Source organism: Pyrenophora tritici-repentis, chromosome 8 (genome assembly GCF_003171515.1).
Source record: "Pyrenophora tritici-repentis strain M4 chromosome 8, whole genome shotgun sequence".
NCBI classification, from domain to species: Eukaryota; Fungi; Ascomycota; class Dothideomycetes; order Pleosporales; family Pleosporaceae; genus Pyrenophora; species Pyrenophora tritici-repentis.
Genome location: NC_089397.1, coordinates 444,846 through 460,873, shown reverse-complemented (window position 1 = coordinate 460,873; position 16,028 = coordinate 444,846). Strand labels below are relative to the sequence as shown.

General features: G+C 46.8%; 5 protein-coding genes across 5 annotated transcripts; 3 read left to right on the top strand and 2 right to left on the bottom strand.

The window, feature by feature from the left end:
- Positions 1-331: 331 nt before the first annotated feature.
- Positions 332-1,237, bottom strand: PtrM4_136170 (uncharacterized protein; the record flags this gene model as incomplete). The annotated part of the gene is made up of 4 exons (XM_001938318.1): positions 332-558; positions 618-698; positions 758-841; positions 895-1,237. The coding sequence occupies 4 exons, from the start codon at positions 1,235-1,237 to the stop codon at positions 332-334; spliced, it is 735 nt and encodes a 244-aa protein (XP_001938353.1).
- A 1,357-nt stretch (positions 1,238-2,594) lies between these two features.
- On the bottom strand, positions 2,595-3,167 carry PtrM4_136160 (HHT1, Histones H3 and H4; the record flags this gene model as incomplete). The annotated part of the gene is made up of 3 exons (XM_066109295.1): positions 2,595-2,698; positions 2,747-2,929; positions 2,978-3,167. The coding sequence occupies 3 exons, from the start codon at positions 3,165-3,167 to the stop codon at positions 2,595-2,597; spliced, it is 477 nt and encodes a 158-aa protein (XP_065960217.1).
- Positions 3,168-3,677: 510 nt separating this feature from the next.
- Positions 3,678-4,893, top strand: PtrM4_136150 (uncharacterized protein; the record flags this gene model as incomplete). The annotated part of the gene is made up of 4 exons (XM_066109294.1): positions 3,678-3,788; positions 3,834-4,173; positions 4,222-4,549; positions 4,596-4,893. The coding sequence occupies 4 exons, from the start codon at positions 3,678-3,680 to the stop codon at positions 4,891-4,893; spliced, it is 1,077 nt and encodes a 358-aa protein (XP_065960216.1).
- A 787-nt stretch (positions 4,894-5,680) lies between these two features.
- Positions 5,681-7,876, top strand: PtrM4_136140 (Dimer-Tnp-hAT domain containing protein; the record flags this gene model as incomplete). The annotated part of the gene is made up of 4 exons (XM_066109293.1): positions 5,681-5,731; positions 5,776-6,429; positions 6,479-7,102; positions 7,154-7,876. The coding sequence occupies 4 exons, from the start codon at positions 5,681-5,683 to the stop codon at positions 7,874-7,876; spliced, it is 2,052 nt and encodes a 683-aa protein (XP_065960215.1).
- A 2,513-nt stretch (positions 7,877-10,389) lies between these two features.
- On the top strand, positions 10,390-15,581 carry PtrM4_136130 (DUF1421 multi-domain protein; the record flags this gene model as incomplete). The annotated part of the gene is made up of 2 exons (XM_066109292.1): positions 10,390-11,213; positions 11,258-15,581. 2 exons carry the CDS (start codon positions 10,390-10,392, stop codon positions 15,579-15,581), a joined length of 5,148 nt encoding a protein of 1,715 aa, XP_065960214.1.
- Between the last annotated feature and the right edge of the window lie 447 nt (positions 15,582-16,028).

The following is a 16,028-nucleotide window of genomic DNA, read 5'->3' as shown; positions in this document are numbered from 1 at the left end:
TGATGGGAGATTAGTAAGCTGCCTAACTGCACAGCACACGCAGCTTAGCAACTACGGTTGTGTACGTCATCAAGTTTTTGTTTGAGCATATTGAATAGTAGAAAATCGTGGAGAGTATATTTTTTAGACATGGTTCATTGAAACCTCATCGTAGAGAGACCTGAGTAAGCTAACTGCTCCAAGTCTGAGAGTGATGGTATACATCTCTGCAATTGGAGATTCTTCGTCGAAAATAACCAGCCAAATTCCGGTTCATCCAAACGTGCCTTCCTCCTATGATTTGGCATATACCTTCAGCGTCATGCATCCAGAGACCCATTCCATGCGAACCCTACGTGTCACCCAGAATCTTGGCGTCTTGGCGGAGCTTGTAAACGATACTGAGGCATTGCAATTCCGGGCATTGTTTGCAGGTGGAATTTGGACCAATGGGCTGACACTTGCACATAGTGGAACAACCCGGACCTAGACCGCACTTCTTCACGCAAACGTCGTATGCCATCTTGCATTCGTAGCAAGGATTGAACGGGCCAGATACATCCAGCTTCATGACGGGGTCTGGGTCCGTGTTAGTGACCCAATTCTCTTGATCACAGGAAACAATGTGAGATGCTCACCCAAGTTGTCCATAATGGCCTTATCATCAATGTCACGCTTCTTCTTGTCGTAGTTGTCACAGTCCAGCTTCGTGACGGGGCCTAGGTCTGTGTTAGTGAGCTAACTCTCTCGATTACAGGAAACAATGTGAGAAGCTTACCCGAGTTGTCCGTGACGACCTTGTCATCAACGTCACGCTTCTTCTTGTCGTACTTGTCACAGTTCTTGGGAGCCTTGACGCAGCCTGTTCATCCATTAGCTGCTGAAGGTTTGACGAAAATGCAGTTAGGAACTTACCCTGAGTACGGCAGAGAGAATTGGGGTTGCTGTACAACTTGCACTCGCAGTAAGGCTTGCACTGCGGGCCTCTACCACAATCCTCGACGCAGTGGTTCACCCCGTAGTTGCAGCCATAAGTACCGCACTGCGAGCCGCCAGGCCAGCCTCCAATGGCCATGTGGACGTCGGAGTTGGGCTCGTTGTCGCCTTTGTTGACGGAGACGGCTGCGCCGGCCTGTGTAGCAGGAGTGTTGACAGTGTCATCGCGCGCGACAGCGAGTGAAGCGGCGGGGGCAGTGATGGCCGTTGCGCTTGTAGTCAATAGATAAGCCGCAGCCACAAAGAGGATGGTGAGCTTCATTTTGACTTTGCTGAAGTCTTGATTCACGTGGTTGTATTTTGATAAGCTGTTGGTGGGGGTAGGGCAGAGTGTGGAGAGAGAGAGAGGGGTCACAAACAAGAGCTGGAGCAATAAGTAGGTAGTGGCTAACCCAGTTTTGGCTAGCAGCGTAGGATTAGCGCAGAATCAACGCGAGAGTGAAAAACAAGGCTAGACAATTGCACAACAATATACTCAGACGCCTCACAAACACAAGAAGGAAAAGGAATAGGAGTTGGGATACCAGTCTACAACTCAACCCAGCAAGAGATCTACTCAGAAACAGTCAACATTGGACAATACCAGCTAGTCTACAACGGCGAACTAGAAGGGATTACACGAGCATTCGAATATGCAGCAAAGAACGCTACAACTAACCAAGAATTTAAGGTCTACGCAGATAACTAAGCAGCAATCTACAGGCTTAAAAACCTATTAGATATCCCAGGACAGTAATTGTCACGATACTCCAGCTGGGTCATACTTCGGTAGGCCTCAGGGACCCCTTCGGAGACCCATCGGCCCGAGCCAGCCACAGTCACGTGCCATAGTCGTATATAGCATCTCACTGAATCCTTAATTGCTCCTTAAGGATTCGTCTTAATATAAGCCTATACCTACATCTTAGTGCCTGTTTAAATATTCTTTATGATTCAAATCCTTCTTGCTCCTTTTTAGACGAATAGTTGTGAGATATCTACTTTTTATGTTGGTAGGCTTTGTACGATCGTACGGGTGAATAACAACAACGAGGTTCTTCTGGTGACTAGTATTGGTATTGGTTCTCTACGAACATAGGTGCTACGAAGGTATACCTAAGCTCTGTGCAAAGTGGGCCGAAGTCGGGCCGAAGTGTCAAGCAGCCGACGTCTCTACCGATACTCACGATCCGACATTTTACTTAATTCTAAACACTTTACTAAAGTGTTCCTACCTTAACTTATAAATAATAAGTTTATCGCATGATACTTAAGGTAAGTAAGCAGCCTACTACGGGCTTAGTAGCTCTCTAGAGCGTAACTGTAATTACGCTGGCAAATGGGTCGGGGTGTGGTTGGGGTTGGGTTAGAAATTTTGCGACCCCAACCCAACCCCAACCCATTTGTCAGCGCCAAGCTTAGGGTTGGGTTGGGGTTGGGTTGGGGTCGCACGGACCATGGGTTAGGGCTGGGTTATAGTAAAAAAATTGCAAGATGTATAATATAGATTTCAATAAAAGAAAAGTTTATATAGTATCACAGTAGATTAACACAGTGTAGCATTAACTAGTTTCATTTATAATATACAGAGGCTTCGCCAGCTAGCATTTAAGCACGTGTATCTAGATATATCTTATAATCTAGAGAAAAGCTAGTAACTCGCGCGCAAAGTAGCGCCTAGCCAATTGAGAATCCTTCTCTTGAATAGTAACCCTCTTTGCGTGAATAGCATTGATGTTGCAGTCTATAAAAGTTATTAAATGAAAAATAGTATAGGGTAGATAGACTATACCCTCAAAATAACCAACTAAGAAAGCTTCTGTAGCTTCCTGAAGAGCTTCGATTGCAGATCGTTGAAAGCGGATATCGGCCTTGTGCACCTGTGCAAATTCGCGCACTACGCGGGAAAAGGGGAGTTTTCGCAAGAGTAGTTCAAAACCTCTCTGGTATCTCTTGATTTCCCGTAATGCGACAGCTAAGCTAAATTAGAAAATAGCTGTGATAAACGACTGTGATAACCTACTGCCGGCCTTAAACTTGCGCTTCTTCTTAACAGCTACAGGTGCCTTTCGCGTAGACTTTCCTGCTACTTGACGTCTAGCCTTACTAGCAAGGGCCTTCTGAGCCGGCTTGCCGCCAGTAACTGTCTTGCCATCAGGACCACCCCGGCCGGCTTTACCGGTGACCTTAGGCCGTGGTTTTGTCCTTGCCATTGCGTAGTAGAGTAGATGATGAACGTAGGCGACGTATGTGATTAATTACTGTGATAAATGTGGTCGACAATTAAGAAAGTAGTAGGCTGAAAGAGTTAGGTAGCTGGAAAGTTTGGGCGACGGCAATTTCCCGATTTCCGCACTAGTAAAGGCAGCAGCGCACGGACTGCATGACGTAATTTGCTGTTTCACGATCGCATACAACCATTTCTGTTGCAAAATCAGTAGCGAGCATATCATACAAACGTGTTAAACTGCTGTGATAAACGCCGAGCTCGCGCATGCGTGCAGCCCAAAAATGAAGGAATCATCGATGTGTTGATCATTTTGGGTAATTTCCGCGTTTTCGCGCTAGCGCAGGCAGCAGCGCACGGACCATTTCTAGGTGAGCATAATGCTGTCTACCCATTTCTCCAGCCCCTGACGCCCAGTAACTCCCAACACCTAATAACTCTCTTTACTACATTGAAAACACCCCATTTACAACAGCGCATTATCACAGTCCCCGCCATGCCTGTCGCGAAAGAGCAAGTCGGCGACGTACCTGAAGGCCTAGTTCCAGCCATCAAACTTGAACCTCCGCCTGGGTTCGAACAAGATGAGTGGGAGCAGCTTACCGATGTAATAATCACAGCCATTTATCACAGCTTATGCTAATATAAGCAGGGATTTGCGTGTGAAGCTGACGAGATTGACGGTATCTTAGATCAAAGAGGTAGTGGGGGTTCACGAAAAGGCCGACCTATCAATTTGAGCGTCCCCTATACTGGCTCTCTGAGTGGTAGCGCCCGTGCTATTGCTCAACGTGAACGCAAAGCTCTTTTCGATAAAGAGGAGAAGGTACTTGAAAGCGTTAGAACAGCCGACCGCTCCGCGAAGTACCAACTGAAGAAATCGCTTTTGCAACAGCCTAAGTATAAATTAGCAAATAGTGCTAGACAGGCTAAGCTGCTAGAGAAAGAGTGGGATATACTTTCAGAGAAGCGGTTTACCCAGAAAAAGTCTGGTAAGTTATCACAGCTGTTTATCATAGACATCTGCTAATAGACTATAGCTGAATGGCTAGAGACAAACCTAACTCATGTGCATCGTAAATGGGATGCGATCACTAAGCAGGTGGATATGAGAAAACACGAGATCACGATTGCGAAAGTGCTTAGCAAAGATGACAAGCCCACCCATGACATTAGTGGTAGAGGAATAGCAAGAATTTACGGCTCAGGTGGTGTTTTGCAAAAGATTCTTCGAAAGACCTATCAAGAAGGATTAGCAAAGCTTAACAACAACGACTTTGAGAGCAAGGAGGCTAAGAGAGAGTTTGAGAAGTTCGTGGAGGAACTTACACCTGATGAGATGAAAGTCGTAACTGATAATGACTGGCAGTAAGTTTATCACATCCTTTTATCACAGAGATACTAATATAATAAGGCAACGGGAGCCACCTAGCATTCTCGACTTACTTGGTGACGCTGATATTGAGCTGGAGGCTGATAAGCCGTACGTTAAAGGTGACGATAGCGATGAGTGTGAAGAAGAGGTTGACTATGACTCTGATCTTGAGGAGCATTTCAATTCACTTGAAGACGAGTACGAGGATGACGACCAGTGGGCTGCTGTACAGAAGCAGGCAGCGCTTGAGGAGTCTGAGGAATCTGAGGACTCTGAGTTTGAGGGTTTCCGGATTCTGATGCCGCTTCTGAGTCTGATAATTAGAGTTTTAGGCTAAGACACTTTCAAGCATTGAGGGATAGTAAGCAGTTATCACAACCAATTAACACGGATTATTGCGCCATATAATCTTAACTTAAGATTGTGATCTGTCATTTATGCAGATTAATATCCGTGCACTCCTGACGATCTCTGTGTTTACTATGAGGCATTAAAAATGATATTCCGCTAGTAATATGCCAAGGTTTCAAGTTAAATTACAGGCGTCATAGCGCAAGCAAAGCTGAGAGGAGCGTGAGAAGCCTTGAGTCCTACATCCAAACTTAAACTTCTCAACTTTTTCCTATTGTGTGCTACTACTATTAATGCCTTATTCTACTACTTTCTAGAAGCGATGGACATAGCTGCACAGTCTATTGAGCTTATGCCTAATCCTACTAATATTGAATTTCCGGAGGACCTCAACTGTTTAAAAATCAATTCTCCACAGGTTACAAAGGGGGGTGACAGGAGAACGATTGGATTAGTGAAATATCCAAATAATCGTTTTCTGCAAGATTATAGTGTAAGTGAGATCTTAGGGACATGGACAGCGTCGTGGAGTAATACTAGCTGGGGTATAAACCCTAAAAATGATAACCCACGATGGAACTCTCCTACTCGCTATGGCACAGTATGGTTACGATTTGGAGAAGCTGCTGAGCTTCGAACTGGCCACCCCTACGTGTTCTGCTACAACTGTAGTCTTGCACTCCAGCATCCAAATCTAGGTGGTATTGGGACAAAGCACCTTATTACTCATCTTAAAACAAAAAGCTGTCGAAATGTCCTTACTCCTATTCATAATGAGGCAGACTTATCGGCCTCTACTCTATCCCAACGTCAACAAAGAAACAGTACTTCATCAATACCAGCTTACACTACTACTACCTTTGAAAAGGAGCTTGTACGGGTAGTAATCGACAGCAACTGGTCATTCCGAACAGTTGAACGACCATCTTTCCATCGATTTCTTCGGTTCCTTCGACCAGATACTGTGATAATTAGTCGTTGTAAATTCAAGACGATATTCAAGAGTCAACATGAGGAAGCAAAAAGGTCTATCCTTCGAGATCTTGGAAAATCAACAAAGATCTCAATCGCCTTAGATGCCTGGTCTGCAGCTAATCACCTCTGCTTTCTTGCGGTAAAGGGTTACTACATTAACAAAGACTGGAAACTTCAGGAAAAGCTACTTGACTTTCTCCCTATGCGCGGCAGGCACACCGGTACTTCTATGGCAGACGAGGTACTGCATATTCTTCTGGATACAAAGACCAAAACCCAGCTTCTAGCTATTACTTGTGATAACGCTAGTAACAATAGCGTACTTGCTCGCACTCTCCAGTCTAAACTCCAAGAAGTCGACATTCAGTGGAGTGCCAGAGAAAACACTATCCCTTGCCTTGCCCATATTATCAACCTCGTTGTCCAGGATATTATCCAACACCTTCGGCTAGCAGCAACTACAGAGTTAGGAGCAAGGGATACCCTACAGAGACGTCATATACAGGACATTGAGACGCATATTTCAGTCCCAAATTCCCTTCGCAAGGTATTTCGCTTTTAACACATTCATTTATCACATACTAATAATAGACTAGATAAGGGCGATTTGTATCGCTATTGACGTATCACCTCAACGCTTTGAGCGGTTTATTGCGGTACAACAACATCTACCGCCAAAGGAGCGATTATCTGTTATCCGCGACGTGAAAACCCGATGGAACTCAACATACGACATGTTAGAGCGCGCGCTCAAAATCCAAAAATATATTGATGAATGGCTTAAACAAGAAATCTTGCTAAGGCCAGGTAGTCACCTGGATAGCTCTCTAGACAACAATCAAATGGCTGAGATTGATTTCCGGGATCTTAAACGCCTCCGCTTATCTTCGACTGAGTGGCATCATCTCGAACTCGTTACTGAGATGCTTAAACGGTTTAAAACAGCAACTAGCTTCCTCAGCCAGAACGAGAAGCCCCAGATTCAGTATATTTGGTTAATGTACAATCGACTGTTTGATTTCTTGGACAAAATGTCAGAGGACCTAGATGAGGATGAAGAAAATCAAGATGATAGGGAATGGCTAGACGTAGTACGAGCTGCAGCTGACAGGGGTCGTCTAAAACTGAGCAAGTACTATTCGAAGACAGACGCAGAACGTGGGTTCTTGTTTAATTGTGCCACTATCCTTGATCCAACGCAGAAGCTTACAGCATATGAAGTATGATTATCACAGCTATTTATCACAGTCACGCTCTAATTACGCTTATAGGACGATTCATGGGAGCCACAGTACAAGCATCTCTACCGAGGCCAATTTCTTGCTTACCTTGATCGTTATGATAATACGGACGGGAGAGGTTCAACCCCAGGCTCTAGCATAGTCAAAAGGAGGTCACTTGGGAATGAGTGGTTCAGAAAGCCAGCTCCTCCCCCTACATCAGCGTTAAACAGCTTTTCTTCCCAGAACTCTTCACTAGTAGAATCAGACAAGACAACTGGCCCAACCCGCCAAGAAGGAGAGTCCTACCTTAGTACTGCCTGTGTAATGACAGATGACTCTTTCGATATTCTAGAGTGGTGGAAGACGAACGAGCCTACCTACCCACGACTATCCCAAGTGGCGAAGGATATACTAGCAATACCAATTGCTCAGGTTGGGGTTGAAAGAGTTTTCAATGTTGCTAAGGATGTTATTGGTAGTCGGAGGCACCGACTATCTGCCCGGACAATACAGCAGATAATGGTTCTTAAGGATACAATATCTCAAGAGGAAGAACAGGGTCTAGACTACCTAGTTGCTCAATTAGGGGAGGATGGAGAGCCAATTGACGAGGTTAATGATCTTTTTGAGCTTCCAGCCTCGTTAGAGCATACCTTCGATATAGATGAGGAGAACCAGACTACAGAAGAAGAGTCGGAGGAAGAGGTCCAGGAGGAGCGTCAATTGCCACCTCGAAAGCGCCAGCGTCCTCAGCGCTACCGTGATAATTAGCTGTGTTAATATATCTCGTTTTATGTATCTACTATATCATCAACGTGTACACATTATCTTAATTAAGTGTTGTTCCGTTAAAGTACCCAAAAAATATAACCCAACCCCAACCCAACCCAACCCAACCCAAGCCCAACCCTACCACTTGGTCTGTGCGACCCCAGCCCAGCCCTAACCCATGGTCTGTGCGACCCCAACCCAACCCTAACCCATGGTCTGTGCGACCCCAACCCAACCCCAACCCAAGACTGGGTATACCCAACCCATTTGCCAGCGTAACTGTAATGGGCTAGGCCCAGTCGGATAAGACTCGGCTGGAAACCTCGGAGACCAGAATATCAGAACCTGCCGATACCGGACGAAGGACCCGCCCGACAAATCGGTTACCGGTAAAGATATCCGGAAGCCGGATATCTATCCGAAGAAACTATATAGCCGGATAGCCCTCTATAGATCTTAGGTTAACGAATTTATATAATTCTTTCAAGCAATTGCCCTTAGGGTTAGCCCCTTTTAATTAAATTCGTTCAATACCCCGCTAACGTCGCGAGACTACGGCACCCCTACTAAGATAGCGGCTTAAGTCCCCTTAGTAACCTAACTGCGAGATTTCGCCCTTAAATAGAGAGGTGAAGGAGCAGCTAATAGTGCTATTGTAATAGAGATCTAGACTTAGTTATCCCTCTTTATAGATAAAGCGAAAATTAATACTAAGCTTAATCTCCTAAATAATAGCTTACAAGTATAATTAGTACAGTAGGGTGACAAAAAGAAAACAACATTAAAAAAGCTACCTTTTTTAAAGCTATATATCTACACAACTAGACTAGCTAGAACTTTAGCTTTTAGTGTTCTGGAAAGCGAAGATCTTCTTCTTTAGGCTAGCTTATTTCAAAGGCTGATTAGTAAGCTTAGATTCGTGTAACTTTGGCAGTGCTTAAGTATACTAAAAAGCTCTGCTCTTTTCTAGCTACAACTTTTTGTTTAGAGTATCTTTTTGGCTAGAAATTTCATATGTTATTACATACATATCAATGAATAGTATACTGTAGTTTAGAGCTATTCTATCAGCTATTGCAATAGTTAGATAAGAAAGTTAATTTTTAAGCTTTTAGTATATTAAACTAGCTAGATCTAGTAACCAGTACTTAGTATACCAACCTTTAGCTTGTTTTACCGCAGTATAACGTCTAGGTAAAGACGAAATACAGTTATCTATTGCCTCTTGCGGTATTTGCTCCCAATCTTCCAAAATTGCTTTTTTAAACAATTCTACTGCCTTTATACTTTGACCTACGCCTAAAGAGGTAGTAGATCTTCTAACTAGTTTATTTTTAAGTAGACTCCAAACGTTTTCGATAGGATTTAGATCTGGGCTATAGGTAGGATGCTCAAAAAGAGGAATGCTATTTCTTGAAAACCAAGAAATAACTGCTGGCGTTTTATGAATCTTGGCGTTGTCTTGCTGAAATTTCCATCCTAGATAGAAAAGAATGTAAGCTTTCCATATCTAAAAGAAGTTTTGAAAAATAATAAAAAATAACTTAGTTAGAGTCTTTTAAAGTTGTAAATAAAGTAATACTTTCTTACCTCTTTTAAAAAGAGGTTTAACAATTGGATTTGAAACCTCTCGTATATATCTTGTATTTGTAAAGCTTCTCGGTTCTTGTGGCGTTCTAGTTATATATAACTTAGATCTTCCACCTAACCAAATAGCTCCCCAAACAGAGATAGTAATGTCTCGGGCTATAACTCAGTTAGTAAGCTAGATAAAAATAATTTAAAAAACTAGAAAAATACTAGATTTTAGGGAAAATAAAATGAGTTATTCAGATTTTTTTTAAACTCAATTGAATTAGCTGTAGAGTGTCGGATCGTGAGTATCGGTAGAGACGTCGGCTGCTGGACACTTCGGCCCGACTTCGGCCCACCTTGCGCAAGAGCTTAGGTATACCTTCGTAGCACCTATGTTCGTAGATATCAATTAGAACCACCGAACAGAATGCATTCCTAGTTATCGTTATTTCCCTTTACGCACTTAGTGCAAAGCCAACCAACACTGATCAGTGATTGCTTGAGGCGATCACAGACAGCAAGGAAGAAGAGACAGACCGCATCTTTGACAGCCTCCCTAACGCACGACGTTATACTCCTGAGAGAAGATTCTGTGCTAAGAACAGAGCGAGGCAGAGATAACGCATAGCGATCAAAACCTCCCTCTAAGCTGCTAATCCAGGCCGAAGCTCGATTACAGCGCGTCAGCAACGCACAAAGACACACTGTTGAAATCCCGACGCGAGAAGTCTTGGGACGACTACAGCACGTCAGCAGCGCAGAGCGACAGACTATTGATATCCCGACGCGAGAAGTCTCGGGACGACTATAGTGCGTCAGCAACGCGTAGCGATTCCGTACGAGCGTCCCCGGACGATCCTATCACGTACAACCACAAGCGCTGGAACCGACCAACCAGCTAGACAAGACAAGGCAACGCGTCAATATACACCGGCACGATGGCAGGCAGCCAGAGCAACTCTGGCGATACAGACGCTGATGTTCAAGAGCAACTACTCAACTATCCATCCGAACGCAATACAAGCAAGCGCGCAGAAACTATATCCCCAGGAGCGAAGTTTACTGCTGAACACCTTATGCGACACTGTCCATACACAGTCACGTTTGACTATATCAACCCATCTCTCTGGGGTGTACCCGCACCAGAGGATGCAGACGAGACGCACGCAACAACCTGGGTCGCGAAGGCTATCCACGACTACCATGTAGGAATGGAATGGGATGAGAGACTATACTTCGACTACCAATGGGACTTTGAAGGATGGACACGAGAGCTATTCCAGAAGGTTGAGCGCACTACGCTAAGATCTCTGAAGACTGTGCTCCGGTATAGGGGAGTCTATACAGGCAAATTTCGGGCTAGAGTAGCTGATTCCCTCTTCAACTTACTAGGAGGAGAAAACGCTCCCGAATGGGACCCTGCAGAGTTCAAGGCCGAGAAGTTTGACGAACGTTCTGAGGCGTACCAGCGTCAGCAGAACGCACATCTAGCAGCCCCTATAGATAGACAAGCGCAGCAGCCACTGCAACAGACGCAGCCACTGGAACCGCTACAGCCGCAGCCACAACGTCCGTCACAGGGCGAGCAGTATAGAGTGAGACAAGGCGTTCGAAGCCACCCGCAATATCAAGAGCTACAACAACCGCCCTACGCGATCAATGCCTATGCAGGACCACAGCCTCGACAAACGGAGCAGGCTATGCAACCACAACAATGGTACCCGCAGACACAGACACGACCCCAGCGACCGCATACCGCGAGGTGACACCTTTCCCTCAGCAACCTACAAACCGAGTACCTGACAGACCCCTTGGCCTACCACATGACCCGTACAAGACGCTACCGCCGCGATGGTCTCGCAACGATCGGCTCGAAGCCAATACGATCACGCAGTTCTCTAAGCTATGGGACAATAGCAACAAGTATACAGGGAATGCGTACGATCTCCTAGACGATAAGATTAAGATCTTCTTCAGCATCTGCTGGCAGGTAGATATCCAGGAGGAGCAGTTTCACGCAGTGTTTCCCCGTATCCTTACCGGGCGTGCAGAGACGTTCTACATACAGGTTGTAGAGAGAGATGATAGCTTTGCTGATGCGTACATGGCAATCAAAAACCACTTCGACCATGACGTCCATCACCAGCACTACTACACAGACTGGACGACTACAACCTTCGCTCGCACCCGCGCAGAGAACCCTGATAAGGGACTACACGAGGTTCTGCAGATCCTGCTTGACAAGCTGCAGCTATGCCAGCGTGCCCTTGGCAAGAACTTTGAGGGCGAGGATGCCCTACGTACCACTGTCATCAATGCCTGCCGAGGAGTACCAGAGCTTGAGATGGCACTGTTCAAACCAGCCACAATCTGTGAAGGACTCTTCTCAGATCTACGATCCGCAGTGGAAACACACCTAGCACGGCAACACACCGCCCAGTTGGTCACAGAAGATCAATACTACCTAGACCGCCGATACAACGGCAATGGAAGGATCCGAGGTGGATCTCGAGGTGGAGGAGGATTCAGAGGCGGATCCAGAGGAGCATACCGAGGAGGCGAGCAGCGCGACGACAACGGACGAGGATTCAAGCCACGTTGGAGGAAGAAATGCTTTGTTTGCCGGAAGGAAGGATGCTGGTCTACCAACCACACAGATAAAGAGCGCAAAGATGCCCGTGCGCAGTTCTTCTCTACGCTATACTTTACAGGTGCACAGCCCCCTGAGGACTTCTCCGTACATCTTGCAGAATACGAAGGGATCGAGCACACCAGCCAGTACAATCAGAGAGGCTGGAGAGAGGAGGAAGACTGCGAGGATGACGAGGATGACGACGTCGCGGAAGCACATTCTGAACACCAGTTCTTCAAGGAGCAATGCCTTGCAGACCAGGCGTTCTTGCATCATATCTCGGGCGACGACATATACAGCCGAGACGCGCCGTCAGCACCAGCATCGCAGTTCCTGCTTGAGGACCGCTACACACGATCTGTGTACCAAGGAATCCTACCAGATACAGGCGCTGCAAACGTATCCACGGTCGGCAAGGAGCAATACCTCGCACTTACGAGAGAAGATCCGACGGTTAAGTTAGACACATCTACAGCAGGGAAAGCGTCTATTAAATTCGGAAAAGGCGAGGCTACAGCGTCGATTGGCACCGTGCAGGTCTCTACGGAGATCGGAAAAATCAACTTCGAAGTGCTCGAGGCGCCTACGCCGTTCTTGCTATGCCTTGCAGACATGGACCGCTTAAAGGTATACTTCAACAATACGACAGACGAGCTGGTTCAGGATGACGTACACATCCCGGTGATTCGCAAATGGGGACATCCTTGGTTCCATCTAAACAAGAGAGAGAGAGCAACTATGTTCCTAACGGAGACAGAATTGCGACGGCTCCATCGACGGTTTGGACACCCAGCTGTTACGCGACTAGTCAAACTCTTAAAGGATGCTGGCCATAACGACTTCGAAGAAAGAACCCTAGAAGAAGTCACTAAGTTCTGCCACCACTGCCAGCTCCACAGCTCCGCGCCGCGCCGATTCAAATTCACTCTTAAGGATGATCACCACTTCAACTATGAGATCCTGGTGGACGTAATGTACCTAAGCAACAAACCTGTACTGCATGTGGTCGATTCCTCAACAGCGTTTCAAGGCGCGAGGTTCCTCAGCGCTATCTCAGCTAAAGAAACATGGCAAGCACTGCGGATACTATGGATCGACACCTACCAGGGACCACCCGACATCATCACGCATGATGCAGGTACTAACTTCGCGAGCGCAGAGTTCCGCGCAGAAGCAAAGATCATGGGAGTCACATGCAAGCAAGTACCTACGGAGGCGCACTGGTCTATCGGCAAAACTGAGAGGTACCATGCCCCTCTACGCCGGGCATGGGACATACTCCATGCAGAACTCACTGACACTATGTCCGACGACGCGATTCTCCAGATGGCTGTGAAGGCTGTTAACGATACTGCTGGCCCTGATGGACTAGTCCCGACGTTACTAGTCTTTGGAGCGTACCCACGAATGACTGCAGAGTCACCGCCATCACCATCAATGGTCAAACGCAGCGAGGCTATTCAAAAGGCGACGAAAGCCCTGCGCAAGCTCACTGCAGAGCGCCAAGTTGCAGACGCCTTGAACACCCGCAATGGACCAGCCACTGCAGACATGCTCGCGCTCCCACTCCAGAGCGAAGTCTTAGTATGGAGAGAGAGTGATGGCTGGAATGGCCCGTACAAGATCGCCAGTACAGATGGCCACAACATCACTGTCGACATGGTTAATGGTCCAGCGACATTCAGATCAACTGTCGTTAAGCCATACTACAGACCAGACCACCTGTGGAGCGACCCTGATGCGCCACACGCGCCGAATGAGCCGAATGAGCCGCACGAGCCGATAGCAGTACCTCCGGCAGCGCAACCACGTAGAAGAGGCCGCCCTCCAGGGTCAAAGAACAAGCGGAAGGCGCACGCGTACATCACCAAGAAGGAGCAGGACGATCTTGAGCTAGCTATCAAGCTACGGAACGATGGCGTGATCACAACCTCAGGCGCCCCCTTTGAAGCGTCTGATGACCAAGAGATCAGCGACCTAGTAGGTCGTGGAGTCTTCAAGTTTGAGCAATACGACGAGAGGCTACACAGCAAGATCCGGATCTTTAAGTCACGCCTAGTACGTGAGGTCAAGGGAAAGACAACTAAGCCTTATGAGAAATCCCGTCTGGTTATCCAAGGCTACCAAGACTATGGCAAGGAGGCTATCTTAACGCAGTCGCCAACCATCCAGCGATGTAGCCAGCGCCTGATTATGTCGCTGGCGCCTGGGCTAGTACAAAGCGGCATGAGCGTTGAGCTACGTGATATTACGCAGGCATACCCACAGGCTCAGACAACACTGAAGAGGACGATACTCGCACACCTCCCTACCGAGCTGGTACATCGATATCCAGAAGGCACGATACTCCACGTGATCAAGCCACTATATGGGATCGCGGAGGCAGGAGTCCACTGGTGGACAACATATCACGGACACCACTGCAAGGAACTAGATATGTCAACATCTACGTACGACCCATGCCTGTTGATCACGAACAGCGACGACGCAGACGTCTTCGGCATCGTCGGTATGCAGACAGACGACACCCTCATGCTCGGAACGACCGCGTTCTTATCACGCGAAGAGAAAAAGATCCAGAAGGCGCAGTTTAGATCAAAACCAAAGGCTATGCTGACACCAGAGGTGCAGTTAGACTTTAATGGATGTACACTTACGATGGACGCCAGCAGAGTCTTAATCCTCAGGCAGAAAGGACAAGGAGGAAGGATCAGGCTTGTTGATATTAGGGCACCCGACCGCGCGCAACAGTACACCGAGCAACGCGCCCGCGGAGCGTACATCGCATCAACATGCCAACCAGAGGCATCATTTGATCTGTCCGTAGCTGCTCAAGCGCAGCAACCATCAGACGAGGACATTAAGGCACTCAACAAGCGCCTGAAATGGCAGATGGAGAATCTCACTCGTGGCCTACGCTACGTCACTGTCAACCTTACGGAGGCTAAGTTGATAGTCTTTGTAGACGGCTCCTTTGCCAACAACAAGGACCTCAGCTCACAGCTAGGCTTTGTCCTCATGCTCGTCAACGAGTCCATTGGCGCCAACACCTTCACAATACAAGGCAACGTGATCCACTACAGCTCTACAAAGTGCAAGCGCATCACACGGAGCGTACTGGCCTCAGAGATCTACGGCATGGTCAACGGCTTTGACATAGGCATCGCGGTTGCAACCACGCTAAGGATAGTTACAGAACGACTTGGACTACCTGCAATTCCCTTGGTTATCTGTACAGACTCGTACTCCTTGTACGAGTGCCTAGTAAAGCTTGGGACAACGAAGGAGAAGCGCCTCATGATCGATATTATGGCGCTGCGCCAATCATATGAGCGTCGCGAGATCACGGAGATCCGCTGGATCAATGGCGAAGACAATCCTGCAGACGCCTTCACGAAGGCATCGCCAAACCGCGCTCTTGAACGCTTTATTGACGGCAATAAGCTGACAGTCCGAGTAGATGGATGGGTGCAGAGGCCAACAAGCTTTGATGTTTAATGCTATACACTGTCACTACCGATACAAGCAGAGTTACTAGCTATCCAGAAAGAAAAGACTTCCAGTGTCGGATCGTGAGTATCGGTAGAGACGTCGGCTGCTGGACACTTCGGCCCGACTTCGGCCCACCTTGCGCAAGAGCTTAGGTATACCTTCGTAGCACCTATGTTCGTAGATATCAATTAGAACCACCGAACAGAATGCATTCCTAGTTATCGTTATTTCCCTTTACGCACTTAGTGCAAAGCCAACCAACAAATAGCCCTAATTATATATATAACTACCGCCCGTTATTATTAGGAGACTATACATAGGCTAGTAGCACGAAAATTTAGATATAAGGATACGAGTCTGTAGACATAACTTTATAACACTAGCAAGAGATAATAAAGCTAGCTGTCAAATATTCACTTTCATCTAGAGTACTGATAAAATGGGTAATGATAG